The sequence below is a fragment of the Bos indicus x Bos taurus genome, chromosome 20 (genome assembly GCF_003369695.1).
Source record: "Bos indicus x Bos taurus breed Angus x Brahman F1 hybrid chromosome 20, Bos_hybrid_MaternalHap_v2.0, whole genome shotgun sequence".
Classification (NCBI taxonomy): Eukaryota; Metazoa; Chordata; class Mammalia; order Artiodactyla; family Bovidae; genus Bos; species Bos indicus x Bos taurus.
Window position 1 is genome coordinate 33,159,645 of NC_040095.1, and position 16,186 is coordinate 33,175,830.

Genomic DNA, 16,186 nt, shown 5'->3' on the forward strand with positions numbered 1-16,186 from the left:
TACAAATAAGATCTGACTGTTTATTTCTGAATCTGAACAAACTAACCCCCTAACTAAGGCACATTATCAGGGAAACAAACTAGTTTGACTATAACATAGGCAGTGTTGAGCCTATAATGATTTATTAGGCTAAATACCTATAGAACTCTTAAGCAATCAAAGTTTTATTACCTTTTATCTTTTTTCTTTAAACCACTGTATGTTTCTATGATTAAAAACAACTTTTTTGTTAGACAGTTCTGTGACTTTAGATACAAATTTTCAGGAGATACATAATACTTAAATTGATCACAGGAGACATGTGCCTTAATCAATTTTACATTTTTAAAAGAAATTTTACCTTTCTTAAACCCAATAAAGCCTTTAATCTGTTTCCAACTGTGTCATATTTATGATTAAAGAGCAATAAGCTTTGATTCTCCAAAGCCAGCAAATAAATAGCCACAGAACAGTGTCTGCACTATATATCTTCCCTATTCATACATCTGCTCATGTATAAGGTGTTAGGCCTAGAGGTGTGAAGGGGGAGAAATATTTTGGAGGAGAGTAATGTCCTTGGCCACCTGATGTGAAGAGCTGAATTATTAGAAAAGACCCTGATGCTCGAAAAGATTGAAGGCAGGAGGAGAAGGGGATGGCATCACCAACTCGATGGACATGAGTTTGAGCAAGCTCCAGGAGCTGGTGATGGGCAGGGAAGCCTGGCGTGCTGCAGTCCACGAGGTCACAAAGAGTCGGACATGACTGAGTGACTGAACTGAACCGAACGTTCATTAGTCCTTACTGGAGAACCAGAGATTCTCAAACTCCAAAGTCTTGAGCAAGGCCCAGAAACTTCCGTAACAAGCAAGATCTTGTGTAATACTGGTGCTGCTAGTTGGGGAGCCACACTTGGGGAACAGATCCTTTAGGACAGGGATCAGCAAACTATACCCATGGGCCAAATCTGGTCTGCCCTCTGTTTTTCTTTTTCTTTTCTTTTTTAGTGTTTATTTAGTCATGTTTGGCTGAGTCTTTGTTGCTGCTCCATTTTTTTCTCTAGTTGCAGCAAGCAGGGCTTACCCTTCCTTCTCACTGCCGTGGTGTCTCTTGTTGAGACACAAGCTCTAGAGTGAGCAGGTTTCAGTAGTTGCGGCCTCCAGGCTTTAGAGCTCAGGCTCAATAGTTGTGGTGCACAGGCTTAGTTGCTCCAGGGCATGTGGGATCTTCCGGGACCAGGGGTCGACACGTGTCCCTTGCATTGGCAGGTGGATTCTTTACCACTGAGCCACCAGAGAGGCCCTTTTCTTCTTTTTCAAGTGAAGTTTTTTGGAACACAACTACATTCGTTTGTTTACATAATGACTATGACTTTTTTGTGCAACAGTGGCACAAGGTGACAGGCGCTACCTGGCCTGTAGCTGACTCTCAAGGCCCTTTACAGAAATAGTTTGCCAATCCTTGCCCTTTTCAACATTATCCTCAAAATTACACTTTGTCACATCCAGATTTCTAAATAATTTTTAATCTGTTTGCGTCAGTTGCTTACATAAAGTGTTAAAATGATTGACGTTCTAATTTTAAAAACACACAAAAGGTTTAACAGTGATTCATTATTCCAATGACTCTTCACAAAATTAGAATATATGTTTCCATTTCTACGAATAAGTTCACTCCTTGCTTCAATTTACTCTTTATTAAAGGCCTAATTCCTACCTAACAATAGTTTTTGCTCAAAAGTAAGACAATTTTGACTTTCCTAATGAGCACCTTCTAGAATTCCAAGTAGCAAAATGCCCCTTTTACGGAGTCAAAGGCAGATATGCCTCATTCCAGGCTAGAGTAATCGTGCCACTGCACGTGAAGGTATCTGTTTAGTGACCAAAGGCACTTACCCCAGAGGCAAGTGACAGTGACTCTGGGTAAAGGCCCTTGCTAAGTTGGTCTAGCAGATGTGTTGACCAAAGCTTGATGGCTGCAGCATATACTTATAGGTTATAGCTTCATAAGAGAAATGAAGCAGAAGCTTGTGACAATAACTTATTTCAGAGTGATTGTGAGGGAAAAGGTTCAGCCTTTGAATAAAATATCCAGATCATTAATACTAGTCATCATGCCATTCCCCTTGGAAACACAGCCATATCCATAATAACCAATGATGGGATACTTTTTTTGTATTCAGAAAATTAATCATCTTCTGGGAGACAAGTTGAATCACATGGCCACATAGTAACAAAGGTTGATAATTGAACTTTCACGTCCCTCAAAATTCCCATCTTCAATTCTCAGAGAATAACTTCCTAGTCAGTCCTTTGTACTTGCCTCCCATTCAGTAAGGAGAGACCGTTACATTACTGTCTTCCTAAAAAGGAGAGTGTTTTTCATTTTATTCAGCATAGTTATCAAGCCCTGTGTAAGGCTCAGATGGTAAAGAATCTGCTTCCAATGCAGGAGACCGGGGTTCGATCCCTGGGTCAGGAAGATATCCTGGAGAAGGGAATGGCAACTTATGCCAATATTCTTGCCTGGAGAATCCCATAGACAGAGGGGCTTGGAGGGCTAGAGTCCATGGCGTTGCAAAGAGTCGGTCTCAACTGAGTGACTAACACACAAAGATTTGTGAGGCAGAGATCTGGTAGAAGAAATACCACTCAGGCATAGGTGTGGGGCTGATAAATGTGATAAACATAAAGTAGAGCTTATACAAGTTTAAGCATAGGGGTGGGGCTGATAAATGTGATCAACATAAAATAGAATTTTGTGCAAGTTTCTCTCCAAAACCGAAAGGATGATACATGTGATGAAACTGGTAAATGAAAGAGATTTCCCACACAGGAAATTCTACTTGAGTTGCGTCTTGGGACAATGGAATAGAGAAGATGTTGAGGATAGAGGAAACAGCTAATAAAGATATGGAGGCATGAAAGAGAATATTATGTGCAAAGAATGGTAGATGCCTAAATGCCTTTGTTTTCCTAGAGCATTCTATGGGAAGAAATGGCAAGAGGTGAGGATGGGGAAGTGGGTTAAGTTTCATATTCCAAGTTAAGAATATAAAACCCACTTTATCTTAAAATCTTTTTGTGAACTCCCACATGCCAATAGTTGCACTTTATTTACACATTAACTGGGAAAATATGTAATGCCCAATAGGTTATTAAGAACACTTTCAAATGATTTGTAGTCAATTTGTTACCATAGCAATTGCATATATTTGCTTCATATGTAGAATACATTACTTATTCAGTTTATAGCCACTGCGGTGTTGCTTCAGTCGTGTCCGACTCTGTGCCACCCCATAGACGGCAGCCCACCAGGCCTCCCGTCCCTGGGATTCTCCAGGCAAAAACACTGGAGTAGGTTGCCATTTCCTTCTCCAATGCATGAAAGTGAAAATTGAAAGTGAAGTCGCTCAGTCGTGTCCGACTCTAGTGACCCCATGGACTGCAGCCTATAGCATATAGTTTTCTTATTCTTGCAATAGTAAGCCAACACATATACAGTGGGGAGTAAGTTATTAAGTAAATATATATATATATATTCTAATCAATTTAAAGTAGCAATATGGAAGAAGGATTAGAAGAGGGACTAGTTAGTTGTTAGATAGGTAGATAGTTGTGGTGAGTGAAGTCGCTCAGTCATGTCTGACTCTTTGCAACCCTGTGGACTGTAGCCCACCAGGCTCCTCTGTCCATGGGATTCTCCAGGTAAGAATACTGGAGTGGGTTGCCATTTCCTTCTCCAGGGGATCTCCCTGATCCAGGGATCGAGTTGAAGAGATAATATGTACTGTGAGCAAAGGCAATGATGATGGCAAAGGAAAGGAGTGAACTTTGAGAGATATTTGGAAGTATAAATTTAGCAGACTTTGAGTAGATACAGGAATGAAGGAACAGAAAAGATCTAGGAGGGCCCTGAGGTGTTTGAAGATACCATTCATCACATTAGTAATGCGCTGATTTTGGTTTTAATTCTAGAATGAAAAGAAACAGTACTCAGTTGGAGAAGAAGTTGAAATTTTATGCTTTACTGGATTCAAAGCTGTTGGATACCAGTACTTCAGATGCTTACCAGACAGAAGCTGGAGGCAAGGAGACGTGGAATGCCAACGTGAGAACTGGGCAGACCCTCTATGTGACTCTGCTAAAGAATGAACGTGCCCAAAATAAACAAAGCAAAGTCACACCCTTAGATTAGTACATTTTACCATTTTTCAGTAACTCTGGTGAAAAGATTTAGTGAAACAGAAAATAGAATTCGTCTGCTAAAGTTAGATTTCAAACTGTCTTCATATTTTAGTTCTCACCCCTGCATGTTAGCCGGTCCATGAGGCTTGTGCTTAAAAAGAAATTGGGGACTTTTGCTAACTGCATCCAACCACCGACATCAGCCTGGCCCAGTGTACCAAGAGATGCAAGCTAATGGGTCCCAGGGAAATGATGCTTAACTCTTACGTGTCAGAGATGGCATATCATGTGAAATGAGGTTTTCTCCTTGGAGCACATTGGCATGCTTTGCTGGAAAAGAGAGCAAGGGTTTGTAGGCTCCACATATACCCATGCTTCATCGGAGTCAAAATGTGAATCAAACTAGGTTCAGATGGGGACTCCAAAGAGTTATTATTGAATACCATAACACAAAGTTGAAATCAGTATCAATTAGAACTTCTGCCTCTGTGTCACCCATGGTGCAGCCACCTGCTTTTGGGAAAGCTCACTGGGGAGAAGAGTGAAAAAGATTATTTCTTGAAAATGTCCCAGTGATGTAGTAAAAGTTACGAATATCTGAAATCGTTTCCATAGCAAGTTCTTCCGTTAATGGAACTAAAGGCAGTTTCTCAGTGGAAGCCTGGGATCCTCAACCCCCTGTTTTTCTGCTCAAAAGGCAGCATTAACACTTAACCAATGTGGTCAATCACATTAAAATCATTTCTTGGAATGCACAAAATCTGCCTGTATCCCTTGAGTGTTCTGCTCCACCAAAAGCATCTGAAATGTTTTTCTCTCTGCAGGGACAGAGTGCCTCAAGCCAATAGTGCCAGAAGGACTGACGCTGTCACCATTTCAGACATTATATAAAATTGGTGACTCCATTGAGCTGACCTGTCCCAGAGGTTTGGTTGTCAATGGGCCATCAAGGTACACATGCAGTGGGGATTCCTGGACACCACCCATTTCGGACTCACTCAGCTGTGAAAAAGGTAACAGCTCAGGATCCTGGGGTCTGCTAGGGTGGTGTCCTTTGAGATTATCTGTGTAGCATCCACAGAGATGCTGTTGCTTATGATGGGCTGAGTTGTATTTCACCTTGTATCGATGACGAGCTCAGGCAACACGTAAGTAGCTATTGGTCAAGTGGATACTTTCAAATCTTGGAGAGTGAGATCAATTTTATTTTCTAATCTAATACTTCAATATTTTGATACAGCACAAGTGCTCTCATATAACAAGATCAGAATTGAGAGTTAACTGAAATTTTAGCTCAAGTGGAGAGTGACAAAAAAATAATACACACTGCTTTTTGATTAATTAAATATTTTATTTTAACTTATTTGCTTGTTTGGTGAGTCACTTCAGTCCTGTCTGACTTTTTGCAACTCCCTGGACAGTAGCCCACCAGGCTCCTCCATCCATGGGGAGAAGCAAGAAGACTGGAGTGGGTTGCCATTTCCTCCTCCAGGGATTTTCTCGACCCAGGGATCATACCCACATCTCCTACAGTCCCTGCATTGCACGTGGATTCTTTACTGCTGAGATACTGGGAGCCTATTATTTTTAATTTAGAAGATAGAAATACACAAATATTTCCCAATTTTCTAACATAGGACCAACCTCTTATTTCATAAATGGTCTCCTGATTTGAGTTCCAAGATTTCTTTCTTGAATAAAACAAATACCTAATTCATCTTTTGCTATCCCATAGATAGAAATTTTGCTATCCCATATCAATTTCTCTAAAAAAATAAGTTTTTAAACTCCAAGTAGGGAACCTCTTTAAAAAACACCTCTGCTTAAGTCCCTTTCCCTGATTCTGATGTCATTGAGCTAAGACAGCCAGTATTTGTGTTTATATAAAATCTTTCCGAGTTAATCTGGATACAGCCAAAGTTGAGAATTACTGTTTTGAAGAGAGTTGAAGGCTTAAAGGCAACTTTTGCAGCAAATTTGACTAGAAAGTGCTTTAAAATTTTTATATGTATTGTTTACTTTAATCTTTTACAGTAGTTTCAAACCCACAATTAATTCAGAGAAACATTTTTGCAAACCATTTTAAATTACTCAATGTTTTCGACTTAGTTTTTATAAAAATAATTTTTCTCCTTCATTTTATCAGTTGATATATTTATCAACTTATATGTAAGTTTGATATATTATGTAAGTTGATATATTTAATCAACTTACACAGTTACAATAGGAATTGGCATAAATAGACTTGGAAACAAATAAAACTGACTCTTGGTAAGTCTATTACTGGACTAGTGAATGCAGAAGAGTGAAGCTGTGAAAGAGAGGAACATATAAACCCAGAAGTTCAGTTTCTGACAGGCAGCTGGCAGGAGGAGCTGAGAACTCCCATTAGTCTGGCGTGTTGGTTACTTGGAGGAAAAGGAAGGGAGCTTCATCTGTTTCATATCTTTCAAATTTCTCAACATGCTTGTTCAAGTTATGTCTCATTTTTAATCAGAGAATCCTGGAGGGTTTATCTGAGCTCAGATATGATTGGGCCTATTTTGCCTATGAAAAAACTAAAGGCAAAGAGAGGTTAAATTAGACCCAAAACCAGACAGTTTGGGTCAAACAAGCAGCTCTGCTAATTCCTCAAGCTCTCTGCTACCTTGTTTTCTTTATCCTGTTCTGTGCTTTTATAACGTCTGAAGGAAAAGGGGAAACTTAATCTCTTACATGGGTTTCCCTGGTGGCTCAGACGGTAAAGCATCTGCCTGCAATGCAAGAGACCTGGGTTCAGTCCCTGGGTTGGAAAATCCCCTGGAGAAGGAAATGGCAACCCACTCCAGTATTCTTGCCTGGAGAATCCCATGGACAGAGGAGCCTGGTGGGCAACAGTCCATGGAGTCACAAAGAGTTGAACACAACTGAGTGACTTTCACTTTTCAACTTTTATATAACCTTAAAACTATTGATGAAGAGATCATATGGAAATCTGTGAGAACTTCAGGTTGGTATTGTGGCTTAGCTTCACTTGATTCTTGATCATACACATCAGAGAGATAAATGTGTTTGGGGACCACACAGTTTACAAAATTAAGATTCTCTGGCCATCTTAGGTAGATACTTCTCTTTATACAAATAACAGCATATGTATACACATACACATACCCCTCCATGTTTTTAAAAGAAATTGCAATTATAATTCAAACTGAGAGATAACGAAATGCTCTACATCGAGATAAAAGAAAGAAATACTCTATCTCATCTACTTTCTCTCTGACAACGTTGGCAGAAAGATCAATGAAAGGAGTCACAGAAAAAGAAAGTCATCAATAAAACTGAACCTCTTTCCTCTCAATGTGGCAGGAGATGTGTGATATAGAGATGTCCAGGTCATTGGTTGACCAGAAGGACTTTTAATTCTTTTAATGTGAAAAAGAATTTTGCTTCCTGAAGAAATGAGATGCCGTATACCTCCCCTGTCATTTTTATCCCTTCCTCTAAGAAGTTAGCACCTCCAAAGATCCCCTTGCCCTCATCACTCTTTAAAGATTGCAATGTTTTCATTTCCAGGTTGCTCACAAATTGTGCAGGGCAGAAAGTATGAGCAGCTGAGGACCAGTTCTGGCTTCCACCTGACACTTAGTGAGGGAGCAAAGAGTCCTTTTATGTGTTCACTGATGACGTCAAACTGGTAGGCAGGGAGCAAAGCTCTGTGTGCTTGAAAACTGATGCTCTTTGGAAATGTATAACTTAGAGTCTCTCCTTGACCTGAGTAAGTGTGGATTTATTTACAAAAGCCAAAGAGGCATAGCCACACAAGACACCAAAGAAAAACAAGCCCGTGTCAATGGAAATCTTAGTATCTGAGAACTTAGCAGCAGTTATAGGTCTCCATGTTCATGAAAGCTCTGAGCCAAATTTCACCAGATAGAATGAGGGTCCTAAAAGAGGAGAATAGTAGGAAATGCATAGCAGCAAAGAAGAAAATGTACCAATTTTTAAAATCTTTATTTTTGCCTCTAACATAAACGTGCTTCCCTACCAAACCTCCTGCCTGATATACCTTTCTACTTCCCTCCTTTGTCAGTTGCTTGCTTCAGAGGCCACTGCTACCGTATGGATGCCTGATTAATCAGATCCAGTCTAGGGACGTGTGTTTCATCCAGGAGGCTCAGGATGTCAGCTCCATGTTTAATTCAAAACTAAAGCTTCTTTGGGTGAGCCTCAACATAAGCAAAGATAGCCAAGATTTCCCCTTCCATATAATATACCTACTGCAACGCAGGTATATAATTCACGTGAAATATGGAAGACCTGGTTTCGATCCCTGGGTTGGGAAGTTCCCCTGGAGGAGGGCATGGCAACCCACTCCAGTATCCTGAAGAATCCCCATGGACAGAGGAGACTGGTAGACTACAGTCCATGGAGTCACAAAGAGCTGGACATGACTGAGCAACTAAACACAGCATTCAGAACATAATATACCCGTGTTCTTCATTCTACTTTAATCTCCCTTCCTCCTATTCAGCATTCAATTGCTCACCTTAGCACAAGCATCATTTCCTTATAAATCTTCCTTACCATTCTCAGTTTTTGTTTTTTGCTGATATGGTCTCCTGAAATCATATTTCTTCCAAATACCTAACTCAGCTTTTAATTATAAACTCATCACTATGATTATTTGATTAATGTCTCTTTTTCCACTATTGCTTAGATTCATGGAAAAAGAGGATAACTGCTGTCTTCATTTTTCTACTTCTTTTTTCCCACCATAACATCCTAGTACCTAGAATATCGGGCAGGGATAAATAGCTACATTTGGGAGCTGTCCATTTCTCCACTGATTATTCGTATAAGAAAAGTCTGGCTTTTCATTATCCCCTAAAATCCATTTGCACAATTGTTGACACTGATATCCATATTGCTAAACTTAATGGACAATATTTCGGTCTTCATCTGCTTTGGTCTCTCAGTAACGTTCGACAGAGCTGACCTTCTTCTGCAGATGCATTCTTTCCCTGCTTCCAACACACAATGCCATCTGGTTTAGCTTCTACCTCAATGATCCCTCCGTAGGCTAATAACAAATTTAAATCTTTCCCACAGACTTCTCCACTGAGCTTTAGGCCTGAGTATCCAAATTTCTATACATCTGTTTTGTTTGGCTGTCTTAGAGAGATCACAGATTCAGCATTTGCAGAGAGGAATTCCTGAGTCACCACCCTTGCCTCCCTACCACTAACTTTTTCTAATATTTACTATTTCAGTTTAGGCACCAACATCTATTCCCTTATGCAAACCAGAAATCTAAGAATGATACTTGACAGTTCTCATAACCTACCCACAATATGCAATCTCATGCATTTTACATGCTTGAAATGTCTCAGGTTCACCCACTTCTCTCCATTTCCACCTCTGGCACTTTGATCCAAATGACCATTCTCTTTCACCCAAACTACTATAGTGAAAGTGAAAGTTGCTCAGTCATGTCAGATTCTTTTCGACCCCATGGACTGTATAGTCCATGGAATTCTCCAGGCCAGAATACTGGAGTGGGTAGCCTTTTCCCTTCTCTAGAGGGTCTTCCCAATAATAACCTCATAAATCGTCTACTGTCTTGACCACCATGCCTCTCCAAATGCATTCTCTACACAGAAGCCAGAATTAAATTCTTTTCCAAATCCAGACCTGATTTTGTCACACCACCCCCTGCTAAAACCTATCAAAGATTTACCACTGCTTATGAAATAAGACAAAAATCCTTCAAAAGCCCTTTATGACCCTACACAGTTCACCGCACAGCCATCTCTCTGGCCATTTCTTGTTGCTTGCCCTTGTTTCCCTGGCTTTCTTTCAATTCCAAGAAAGTCAAATGTTCTCTCTCTGTTGAGCACTTTCATGTCTGCTATTTCCTTTCCCTCCATCATACTCCCTGTTCTCTTCCCATTTTACTGTTCATAACCTTCCTAGCTACATCAATTTTCTTGATTATATGCTTTCTCTTTAATAGCACTAATAATAGCAGAAATTCTATGTGTAGAGTGTGTTTGTTTGATTAATGTCTGTCTGCCCACAAGACTAGAATTTCTGAGAGCATGGGATCTGGGTCAAATTTTGCTCAACTCACTATCCTCAGAATCTATCACAGTGCTGGTAAATCATAGTCGTTCAATAAATATTTGAAAAACGAACAAAAATTTCACCAATTTCATTTTCTTGAACTTAATAGCAGTTTTAGGTTGGAAACGTGACAGCTCACAAGGGCTAGAAAGGACTTTTCGGATGGACTATTTCATAACAACAAATTTGTAAAAGCTAAAATGAGTGCTTTAACTCTAGGAGATAAGTGAGAACATTTCACCATAGCCTTTTCTCCTAAATTCAAACTTACCACTTGAAATCCATGCTGTGAACTGTTCTTTTCTTCATTTTCTTTTGTTTCAGATGTCCTGACAGGCTTAAGGGGTCACTGTCAACCAGGACAAAAACAGTTGGGATCTGAATGCGTTTGCATGTCTCCAGAAGAAGACTGTGGGTAAGAGATACTCTCTGGACTGAGCTTGGGAACTGAGAAAACCAGTCTAGTGTAACCAACTTCATGAAGGAGCCGGGCTTCTTAAAGCATGAATACAAAGCATATTAATTTTTAATATAACTGATACCCCCTGTGCTCTGTTGAATTCTTCCTTCCCCACTGAGTAGCAGGCATTCTTAATTATCTCTCAGCCTTGTTCCCTAAGTTTGCATAGCTTTTGTACTAAAACAGTTTCATTCTGGTGATAAAGACATTTCTATCCTGTTTAAAGCATCAGACACAATTATCTCAAAGCCTTCTTCTCCCCACTAAGTATAGGGGCAAAGTTGTGACTCCAAGAGGTTGGAGTAGAGAAAGAGGTATGAGCATGGACTTCACACACACATGAACACACACAAACACACACACCTCTTTGTTAGTTTATCCTTTCACATGTTGGCAGAGAGCATAAAGAAAAATGATATATCCTTATATGGCTGCCATGACTCTCTGTTGTTATAATTGCCTTTTTCTACATAAACAAACCCAGGAGTGTCGAGTGCTTATTAATGTCAGGACTACATTCATGGGAGTAAAATCCAAAGTGAGACTCTCTTAAGGAAAAATTTTGTTTCTCTATCTTACAAAATAAATTCATGGGGAAGGCAGTCTAGGGATGGTCTGGTGATTCTTTTCTTTCAGATAGAACTGGAGCTCCTTCCTGCTGTCTGTTCTGCTATGCTTTTTTTTAATCTAATATTCATACTTTATTTTTTATTGAGGTATAGCTGATACTTTCTTTCTTTTTATTAAAGTTGTCTATTCTAACATTCTTGAAGTTATATCATGGTCCAAGATTTCTCTGCTGGAGTACAATAGAAGGAAGACCAGAAATGGACACATGCTCTCTTTTTAAGGAGAGTTCCTGGGGGATTCATCACGGCTTCCATTTCACTACTCTTCTCTTGTTCACATGGCCATGTGGCCCTGCAAGGGAGGCGATGAAATGCCTAGAATCAAAATCATTGGCTAGAAGCAAAAGCATTTTTTCAATAAAATTCTGTTCAATTCAGTTCAGTCGCTTAGTCATGTTCGACACTTTGTGACCCCATGGACCACGGCACAACAGGCCTCCCTGTCCATCCCCAAATCCCAGAGTTTACTCAAACTCACGTCCATCGAGTCGGTGATGCCATCCAACCATTTCATCCTCTGACGTCCCCTTCTCCTCCTGCCCTCAATCTTTCCCAGCATCAGGGTCTTTTCCAGTGAGCCAGCTGTTCGCATCAGGTGGCCAAAGTATTGGAGTTTCAGCTTCATCATCAGTCCTTCCAATGAACACCCAGGACTGATCTCCTTTAGGATGGACTGGTTGGATCTCCTTGCAGTCCAAGGGACTCTCAAGAGTCTTCTCCAACACCACAGTTCAAAAGCATCAATTCTTTGGCACTCAGCTTTCTTTATACCCCAACTCTCATATCCATACATGATTACTGGAAAAACCATAGCCTTGACTAGATGGACCTTTGTTGGCCAAGTAATGTCTCTGCTTTTTAATATGCTGAAATTTAATATAACTTTCTTTCCAAGGAGTAAGAGTCTTTTAATTTCATGGCTGCAGTCACCATCTGCAGTGATTTTGGAGCCCAAAAAATAAAGTCAGCCACTGTTTCCACTGTTTCCCCATCTATTTGCCATGAAATGATGGGACCAGATGCCATGATCTTAGTTTTCTGAATGTTGAGCTTTAAGCCAACTTTTTCACTCTCTTCTTTCACCTTCAAGAGGCTCTTTAGTTCTTCTTCACTTTCTGCATAAGGGTGGTGTCATCTGCATATCTGAGGTTATTGATATTTCTCCCAGCAAACTTGATTCCAGCTTGTGGTTCATCCAGCCCAGCATTTCTCATGATGTACTCTGCATATAAGTTAAATAAGCAGGGTGACAATATATAGCCTTGATGTACTCCTTTTCCTATTTGGAACCAGTCTGTTGTTCCATGTCCAGTTCTAACTGTTGCTTCCTGACCTGCATACAGATATTTCAAGAGGCAGGTCAAGTGGTCTGATATTCCCAACTCTTTCAGAATTTTCCACAGATATTGTGATCCACACAGTCAAAGGCTTTGGCATAGTCAATAAAGCAGAAATAGATGTTTTTCTGGAACTCTCTTGCTTTTTCCATGATCCAGGGAATGTTGGCAATTTGATCTTTGGTTCCTCTGCCTTTTCTAAAACCAGCTTGAACATCTGGAATTTCACAGTTCACGTATTGCTGAAGCCTGGCTTGGAGAATTTTCAGCATGACTTTACTAGAGTACGAGATGAGTGCAATTGTGTGGTGTTTAAGCATTCTTTGGCATTTCCTTTCTTTGGGATTGGAATGAAAACTGACCTTTTCCAGTTCTGTGGCCACTGCTGAGTTTTCCAAATTTGCTGGCATATTGAGTGCAGCACTTTCACAGCATCATCTTTTAAGATTTGAAATAGCTCGACTGGAATTCCATCACCTCCACTAGCTTTGTTCGTAGTGATGCTTCCTAAGGCCCACTTGACTTCACATTCCAGGATGTCTGACTCTAGGTGAGTAATCACACCATCGTGATTATCTGGGTCATGAAGATCTTTTTTGTACATTTCTTCTGTGTATTCTTGCCACCTCTTCTTAATATCTTCTGCTTCTGTTAGGTCCATACTATTTCTGTCCTTTATTGAGCCCATCTTTGCATGAAAGTTTCCCTTGGAATCTCTAATCATCTTGAAGAGATCTCTAGTCTTTGCCATTCTATTATTTTCTTCTATTTCTTTGCACTGATCACTGAAGAAGACTTTCTTATCTCTCCTTATTATTCTTTGGAACTCTGCCTTCAAATGGGTTTATCTTTCCTTCTCTCCTTTGCTTTTTGCTTCTCTTTTCACAGCTATTTGTAAGGCCTCCTCAGACAGCCATTTTGCTTTTTTGCATTTCTTTTTCTTGGGGATGGTCTTGATCCCTGTCTCCTGTACAATGTCACAAACCTCCATCCATAGTTCATCAGGCATTCTGTCTATCAAATCTAGTCCCTTAAATCTATTTCTCACTTCCACTGTATAATCATGAGGTATTTGATTTTAGTCATACCTGAATGGTCTATGATTTTCCCTACTTCTTCAATTTAAGTCTGAATTTGGTAATAAGGAGCTCATGATCTGAGCCACAGTCAGCTCCTGGTCTTGTTTTAGCTTCTGTATACATCTCTTTGCATCTTTGGCTGCAAAGAATATAATCAATCTGATTTCAGTGTTGGCCATCTGGTGATATCCATGTGTAGAGGCTTCTCTTGTGTTGTTGGAAGAGGGTGTTTGCTATGACCAGTGCGTTCTCTTGGAAAAACTTTATTAGCCTTTGCCCTGCTTCATTCTGTACTCCAAGGCCTAATTTGCCTGTTACTCCAGGTGTTTCCTGACTTCCTGCTTTTGCATTCCAGTCCCCTATAATGAAAAGGACATATTTTGGGGGTGTTAGTTCTAAAAGGTCTTGTAGGTCTTCATAGAACCGTTCAACTTCAGCTTCTTCAGCGTTACTGGTCCAGGCATAGACTTGGATTACCATAAATTGAATGGTTTGCCATAGAAATGAACAGAGATCATTCTGTCATTTTTGAGATTGCATCCAAGTACTGCATTTTGGACTCTTTTGTTGATCATGATGGCTACTCCATTTCTTCTAAGGGATTCCTGCTGACACTAGTAGATATAATGGTCATCTGAGTTAAATTCACCCGTTCCACTCCATTTTAGTTTGCTGATTCCTTTAGAATGTCAACGTTCACTCTTGCCATCTCCTGTTTGACCACTTCCAATTTGCCTTGATTCATGGACCTAACATTCCAGGATCCTATGCAGTATTGCTCTTTACAGCATCAGATCTTGCTTCTGTCACCAGTCACATCCACACCTGGGTGTTGTTTTTGTTTTGGCTCCTTCCCTTCATTCTTTCTGGAGTTATTTCTCCACTGATCTCCAGCAGCATATTGCACATCCATCTTTCAGTGTCCTATCTTTTTGCCTTTTCATACTGTTCATGGGGTTCTCAAGGCTAGAGTACTGAAGTGCTTGCCATTCCTTTCTCCAGTGGACCACATTCTGTCAGAACTCTCCACCATGACCTGTCTGTCTTGGGTGGTCCTACATGGTGAATAAAATTAGAGTTAAGTTACTGAGGAAGAGGATGAATAAATGGTGAAATAATAAGTCAACAGACTGTGTCCAGTTGTGATATTTCACTTTTTATATATTTTAAACAATGCAGGCTGTTCTAGGGCAATTTTCATCTTTATTTTTTATTTTTTTAATATAAATTTATTTATTTTAATTGGAGGCTAATTACTTTACAATATTGTATTGGTTTTGCCATACATCAACATGAATCTGCCACGGGTGTACACATGTTCCCCATCCTGAACCCCTTTCCCACCTCCCTCCCCATACCATCACTCTGGGTCATCCCAGTGCACCAGCCCCAAGCATCCTGTATCATAAATCGAACCTGGACTGGCAATTCATTTCACATATGATATTATATGTGTTTCAATGCCATTCTCCCAAATTATCCCACCCTCGCCCTCTCCCACAGAGTCCAAAAGACTGTCCTATACATCTGTGTCTCTTTTGCTGTCCATGTACATAATTGTTGGGGCTTCCCAGGTGGCTCAGTGATAAAGAATTCACCTGCCAATGCAGGAGGCACAGGTTCGATCCCTGGGTCAAGAAGATCCCCTGAAGAGGGGAACGGCAACCCACTGCAGTATTCTTGCCTGGAAAATCCCATGGACAAGGAGCCTGCTGGGCTACAGTTCATGGAGTCACAAAGGGTCAGACACAACTTGGCGACTAAACAGCAGCAGCAGCAGTTCATAATTGCTACCTTTGAATTTTTCTTCTATTTCTTTTCACCCAGGTTTTTTTTTCAGCTTTAACACTGATCGCCTCTCACATTCTTCTGAGTTCCAAGTAAACAAACGCTTGTAGAGACACTTTGTTTATTTATTTATTTGTGAGAACACTACAGGGACTTTTTCTGTAACATTCCACTGTTGTAATTCAGCCCAAAGTTGGCTCTGTCTACCTTCCTAAGAATCGACCACAAGTGGTCCGCCTTGTATGAGCTACTGCTGCCGGTGGGTCTCCTCACCCAGAAGATGGCCTTCTAGGGAGAACTCACAACATTCACATTGTCCATGTAACCAGAGGGAACTTCTTTCTTTGTCTTTGCAATACCAGACTATGAGAGTACAGACTGTCCTCTAGAACTGTCTGAATTTCAGCTCAGCCCTCCCTCTCCAGCCTCTTCCTATACTCCTCAGTTCTCTTTGATATGCCATCAAAGGTGTTTGTGAAAGTGACTGGCCCCACAGCTTAAGTTCCCTGAACTTAGAAAGTGGCTTTTTGTTCTCTCTCTGGGCTTCAGTTCCTGGAAACAAATTTACACACTGGTGCACTGATTTTTAACTCTGAAGTTGACATCGGAGAAGAAACTCAGG

The 16,186-nt window shown here is 40.3% G+C and overlaps 1 protein-coding gene across 2 annotated transcripts in view; it reads left to right on the forward strand.

Moving 5' to 3' along the window:
* C6 (complement C6) overlaps positions 1-16,186 on the forward strand; it is a 76,989-nt gene that overhangs the window by 50,132 nt on the left and 10,671 nt on the right. For both annotated transcript variants that reach the window (XM_027520281.1, XM_027520283.1), the window contains exons 14-16: positions 3,957-4,089; positions 4,991-5,179; positions 10,596-10,686. In XM_027520281.1, the coding sequence (XP_027376082.1) occupies positions 3,957-4,089; positions 4,991-5,179; positions 10,596-10,686 (413 nt within the window). The remainder of the gene's footprint in view (positions 1-3,956; positions 4,090-4,990; positions 5,180-10,595; positions 10,687-16,186) is intronic.